This window comes from Austrofundulus limnaeus, unplaced genomic scaffold, assembly GCF_001266775.1.
Source record: "Austrofundulus limnaeus strain Quisiro unplaced genomic scaffold, Austrofundulus_limnaeus-1.0 Scaffold85, whole genome shotgun sequence".
In the NCBI taxonomy this organism is placed as follows: domain Eukaryota; kingdom Metazoa; phylum Chordata; class Actinopteri; order Cyprinodontiformes; family Rivulidae; genus Austrofundulus; species Austrofundulus limnaeus.
In genome coordinates, this window is record NW_013952487.1 from 1,737,042 (window position 1) to 1,743,805 (window position 6,764).

General features: G+C 36.3%; 1 protein-coding gene across 1 annotated transcript in view; it reads left to right on the forward strand.

Moving 5' to 3' along the window:
• Positions 1 to 6,764, forward strand: part of nrxn3a (neurexin 3a) — a 142,829-nt gene that overhangs the window by 16,585 nt on the left and 119,480 nt on the right. Inside the window, 3 exon segments of the mRNA XM_014011880.1 lie at positions 2,941 to 2,961; positions 4,728 to 4,754; positions 6,252 to 6,263. Coding sequence (XP_013867334.1) covers positions 2,941 to 2,961; positions 4,728 to 4,754; positions 6,252 to 6,263 — 60 coding nt within the window.

Below are 6,764 nucleotides of genomic sequence, written 5' to 3' on the forward strand. Positions count from 1 at the left end.
TTTCTTACTCCACTGGCAGAAAATTTTGACTTAATTTGAGTCAAATTTTCAGACTAACAAGACAAATAATCTTACACATTCTGAAAACAAGATAATTATTCTTACACAATCAGTTAGTAAATCATTCTCAAAACAAGATTTAAAAGACTTTTTGGCTGATATAAGGTTTAAAAACTTGGTTAGGTGAACATGTTTTGCAGTGTGCTCATGATCCCCTCTGACCTTCAGGATGAAATTCTCTCCATATTTTACCCAAAAAGTCAATCTTCTTTGTGCTTTTTACGAACAACTTTTAATTGTTTRGAACTCAGCAGCGGTGAAAGAAAGCACTTTTTGAAGTAGCTCGTTAATCTGGGAGCTTTCCCAGTTTATCCAGCCCCATCATGAATCATCCCGTTAAGTAATCCACTTTGAGCTTTAATCCCCGGCTGTTCTCGCCTCACCTTTTTTGGGTATTGAATTAAAGGCGAGTCAAACTCATCGTCTTGGATTATGTGTCCAACGATGAATAAATAAGTTTGTCCAAGTGATCCGAGTGAAATGAACACGGAGGGATTTCTGATTGGAGCCRTGAAAAAACGGATCCTTTTTAAGGTCTGAATTAAACACCTCCTGTTAGAAAAACCTCAGTTTATTTTAATTAAACGAGTTCAGCTTCATTTTGTTCTCTCTAACACCAGAATCTGATGGTAGGAAGGGGCACAACGGGGGGAGGAAGTTGTCAGAGGAAGTAGGTCAAGATGAAGAAGAAAGTGACAGAACAGCAGCAGGGAGGAGGACTGCACCCAGGGGAGACTGAGCMGAGGACCTGGGATTAAACTCAAACTGAACCAGAGTCCAAGAGGAGGTTCACATTTCCTTTTTTGGAAATGTTTTCAGCATAAATTCCCAATAATCAGTGAAATGAGCTGTTCTTCCCTCGGGTTTGGTTAATTACCTCCGCCAAGGGCGAGCTAATGTTTTCGGTCGCGTATGTCTGTCATTCTGTCTGCTGACAACATTACTCAAAAACTTGTGTACAGATTGTCAAGACATTTTTACTACGTGTGTACTGGGCCAAGTAACACACCATTAAATTTTGGTGATGTTCCGGATCACGATGCGGATTCAGGAATTTTTTTCTTTCAATACTCTGAGATAGGCAAAGCTGTGATGCTTTCACAGGGCTTCTGTAAAAAAAAAAACAGTGAGCTGCATTGGACAGCACGGACTTCAAACTTTATAAAAGTAATGTTAAAACCACATTTAATGATAATTCTTGCCATAATGTGCGCATTTAGATAACTTTTTGTGACCAGGAAGTGCGTGACTGCACCATGAAACCTATTTTTCTCATTTCCTCAAACACACCACATTTCCGAAACAACCAATCAAAACAATTTCTCGCTACTGAACTTATTCGACAAATGTGTTTCCATCTCTGCTTTTGCACGTTTACTCTTACAGGATGGGGGGAATTGGTCTTGGTGGAGGTTTGCACTCTGAGTGTTTCTAGTTTGCTCTAAATTTAGTTTGCTCAATTCTGCTTCTCCAGATGAAACMATCACCATGTTTTCTAAGTTTATTTTTCACTTCTAAGATGTAAAATCTGACCACCGAGCCTTGTTGGATGTGTCACAGCAGTCATTTTTGACGTGGAGCTCGTGGAGGAAGAATGATGGGAGTTATTGACCCAAATTGTTTGATGCAAGTCAAACCATTTTACTGGAATTCAGACGTTTTCAAAGAAAAATGTTTTAAACTCTGTACAGAAGAGACAAAGTGAACACGACAACAGAAACGACTGCTGGACCAACTTGTTCCGTGTTGAACAGAAGTCACTTTAAACTGAATTAATATCTAATGAATAAAAAATCAGCCTCCATCTGCTTGTTCACAKATTAACACTGTAACATCTCCAATTAGTTCGTGCTCAGAACATTTAATGCATCTCAAGTCAATTAGCATTCATTTTATTTGCAAGCTCATTTCTAAGCAGCTTAAAAACTAATTCTGGGAGCAGAAAACTTGTTTTTTTATTTTTTTACACAGAACTTTGTCTCATTTGTCAGTTTGTGCACAAAGTCCCAAAATAAATACAGAAAGCAAAGAATTACAAATCCTAAAAACCAATAAATATTTTATTTATAGTAAATGTTTGTATATTGTTTGTAAGAATTTGATGACAACACATAAATTATTAGATTTGTTTCCCAGTCAAATTCCCAATAACTCATTTGTTTTTTTCATCTTCATAATTTTGAGCATTTAACATTTTAAAAAAAGTCACTGAATTAATAGGTGATAATCTGAAGATGTTTTCTGTTTATTTTAAATATTTCAAGTTTTTTGATTTTACTAAGTTGCACTTAATATTTGCAATCAGATTCTTTGACAGATCTCGTAACTTTACAATTTTCTGTTTGTTTTTTATCAATAAAATTATTTTGAGATAATTCCCATCTAGTGTCACTCTCTGATGCAAACCTCCCAAACCCAAATTTGCCTCCAAAGATCAGAAAATATATCGTGTTTTGCTTTTACTTTTTTCCAAATCAGTGTGGAAAATGTGACATAAATCAGATTAAATCCATGTTTGCAGCAGTTCAGGTCCAAACAATCCAGAAGAAACCTCTAATCCAACATGTGGTCCGATGAATTCTGTCTTTTTTTTAATTTCATGTATGTTTTTTTCCTGATCTACCAGCTGTGAAGTGAARCAATGTCTTCATCAGAGGAAGATGAATGTTCATAAAGTGGTTTTGCACTAAATGTTGGTTCTTAAACTCCTCGTGGTTAAAAACTTTCTGCATTTTGACGGACATGCAAATGAGTGAGCCAGCTGCCAATCATCTGCATGGACCCCGACAGCTTGGATTAGTTGCATGACAGTCGACATGCAAGTAACACGTGTGTTTCTAATGCTGCTTTGTTTGCTTGTTTCCTCTCTCTTCACTGCAGAGGTCAGCAAGGCAATGCCAGGTGAGTTTAAAGCAAAACTTTCAAGTATTTGTGAAAATGGTGATTTAATTGAGCCGATTGCCAGATAATTTAATTATTAGACTGTTTTTGTTGGAAGATTCACAGCTGCTGTTTGATCCACTGCAGTCTGTAGAAACAACTCTTTATTAGATTATCATTTTTGATTTTCTGAGCATCAAAATAATTTTATAATTTTTAGTCAGTTATTAGACAAAATCACAGGATCGTCTAAACCAGTGGTCCCCAACCGTTTGACTTGTGTGTCTCCTGAGCCATTTTCTCATACCACTACCCCTTCAGTCAAATGTAAAGTTTTTCTAAAACTATAATGTACAACAACTGATTATTAAATGAAAATTATTTATTTAACCCCCCAGGAAGTTTATTTAATATTTTTTCGACTCAAATTAAACCTAACGATAAAAACGTTGTAATTAAATAAATAAACCAGGTAATGACAGGTGCAGAAAACAGCAGTGTCCCAAATACATTGTATCGTCCAAAATACATCAGAAACTCACCTAAATGAGCAAATTCCTTGATAACATGTTTTATACTGGATTCCATTTTGTTTTAATTCTGTGATTCTGACTGCAGTTTTTGCATTGCAGAAATCATAGGGCCCTACATATCTCAGTCCTATTTAATTATTTATTTTATTATTATTATTATTTTACACACCTGGGAAATTTTTCCACATATCCCCTGTAATACGCTCGCTTACCCCTGGTTGGGAATCATTGGTCTAAACTCTTAAGGCCTTTCTCAAACATTTGTCCTGAAAAAATGTTTTAGAGTTAAATCGATTTAAATAAAAAGCTCTACATTGAGGCAAACTTAAACATTATTTAGTTAAGATTTATACTTTTAAAAACGTGATATATATTCTTTGTTGCAATTTTCAAAGTCAGACCCTAAAATATCTTACTGTACTGTAACAATGTAAAGTAAAAAATCTTTACTGTAAGGCCAAAATATTTTATCTTTTTGAATTTAATATACTCCCTAGAAAACAACAACAAAATACATCTAAGCAAACTCTGGCAATAGTTTTTATTTTTTTACTTAATCAAAAATGTGTTTATCAGAGTTAATTCTAGTCAACAATCATTTTCTGTGCCTAAAATAAAGTTAAGCAAATTGTTTTTGGTTTATTTTAACTCTTACAAACCCACAACTTTAAAATGTTCATTAAAAATCCAAATTTTTATTAAAGATTCTGTAAATCCAACAATTATGAACTGTGCAACTCATCTTATTTTCAAGCCTGCAAAATGTTTTACCATGTATAAAATCTAATTAAAACATTGCTGTAATCAATAAATTGTTAAAGTTTTTATTCTAAAGAGCAACCAGCAGCCACAAACTCAGATAAACAGTTAAAAAAATAAAAATATAAAGTTTGTACATTAGGAGGCAGGCTTTAAATACTGGATGTATGATTCTGTAAAATCATTAAATTGATGTTTTTAATCAGTTGACTGCAGTGAAGTTGATGACTGTTGTTCAAAACTTATTGCTTTTGCCTCCAAAGATTCTAAAATGTGCAGTTGCTGCAGGTAAAAGCTGCAGGTCAGTGAGAGTTCTCAGGTGAAACGTGTGGGTTTATTWAAAAAAAGCCTCCTGTTCAGACACGGGAAGCTTTGGAAAACGTTTGTGTTCAGATGTCATGCTTCTCCTGAGAAAAGCATGTTTCATCACAATACTACAGAGTATTGACACTAAGTGTTCCCTTTCCCATCTTTCCCTTTTCTGTCCTCCTCAAGGTTTTGCACATATGATGGCAGAACAAGGTACGCCCCTTTTTACCTTTTCTTTTCAGCTCTGTGTGATTCCAGCGTGAAGCTGCATGTTTCGTGTGAATTGTCCTTTAAAAAATGTGATTTTCTTCTGCTCCACGAAGAAAACAAACACAGGAAAAGGTCCATGTCAGTTTAACATCAAATCTGCCTTCATCAGAAATATTTGAAGTCAAAAATGGAGTTCAGCAGTTACAGAACTGCATCAAACCTTTTATATTTCATCCTGACACACATATTCAGATTTGTGATAGGTATGTATAGATATGAAAATTTAGACGTTCAAACAGAAAAACAAACAAACCCAAAACAAATCAAATTTCCATGTAATACAACTCAGCTTGGGAGTTTTTTTAATATAAATGTATCATTATTGGTTATTGTTTATATTTGTATCCAAATACAACAAAAACTAAAATATATTTACTTAATTATTTAAATTTAAATAAATTAATTCATTTAAATTTAGACAAAGGCAAAGCTAACTGTCTGCAGAGAAATGTACATCTAAATGTCTGCAGATGAATGCCGAGCTCACCGCTTTCATCTGCGGACATTATCTTTGAGTCTGTCTGCAGACGAAATCAAAGCTAACCATCTGCAGACAAACTCAGAGCTAAGCGTCTGCAGACAAATGAAAGGTAATCTTCTGCAGACAAACTCAAAGTTAACAGTCTGCAGACAAGCTAACCGTCTGCAGAAAAACTAAATGCTAAACATCTGCAGATGAACGCAAAGCTAACTGTCTGCAGATGAACTCAGAGTTAAGCGTCTGCAGACAAATGAAAGCTAATCGTCTGCAGACAAACTAAATGCTAACCGTCTGCAGACGAACTAAATTCTAACCGTCTGCAGACGAACTAAATGGTAACCGTCTGCAGACGAACTAAATGCTAACCGTCTGCAAACGAACTAAATGCTAACCGTCTGCAGACGAACTAAATGCTAACCGTCTGCAGACGAACTAAATGCTAACCATCTGCAGACGAACTAAATGCTAACCGTCTGCAGATTAACTAAATGCTAACCGTCTGCAGACGAACTCAGAGCTAAACGTCTGCAGAAAAACTAAATGCAAACCGTCTGCAGAAAAACTAAATGCAAACCGTCTGCAGATAAACTAAATGCTAACCGTCTGCAGATAAACTAAATGCTGACCGTCTGCAGACGAACTCAGAGCTAACCGTCTGCAGAAAAACTAAATGCTAACCGTCTGCAGACAAATGAAAACTAATCGTTTAAAGAACAGAAGACGTGTTGGTGCAGTTTTGCTTTGTGAAAGTTTTCCGCTCTGTAATTCCTGCTCTCTGACTCCTTCATGCCTGCATGTTTTTAGAGCTGCATGAGCGATGCTGTGTTCACTGATTAACCCTCGTGGTGTGACGTTTGGTGTCTGCTGGATCATGAACTGACTCTTCCTCCTCTTCTTCCTCCCTGTCTGCGCTCTCTGGGCTGTGGACCTCTCTGTTCCGCCTCCTCCTGCTCTTCTAGCTAAAAGCAAAGGTACAGCTTTTTCGAAATCTTTTCTTTTCCGCCTGTATGAAAAGCGACGCTTGCTCTGTGAGTGTCTGAGTGGAACACGTTTGATGTTTTAATGTGTTTACTTGTCTGTGTTCAGTGTCTCCTCTATAATGCGTTTTCACTGAGGGTGCTTGTATTAAGCGAGTAATTAAGCTAACAGCAAATGAAAGCGGGAGAAAAGAGTTGCTTTGTGTGTGTGTGTGTATGTGTGTGTGTTCTGTGATTCAATGGGCTTTGAGTGTGCACAGGAACGTTGCACACTGGATCAGTTTTCAGAACAACCCTCTCCAGGCTCTTTCTGTAAACCGGAGTGTCTGTTTTAAACTGAGTTCATCACTTGTGTTCTGCAGGATTTACGACAGTTCAGATGTTCTTTTCATGACCAACAAATCACGCTCGACTGTTTGGGTTGTACAGCGGGTAAAATAAGTATTGAACACGTCACCATTTTTCTCAGTAAATATATTACTAGAGGTGCTAATG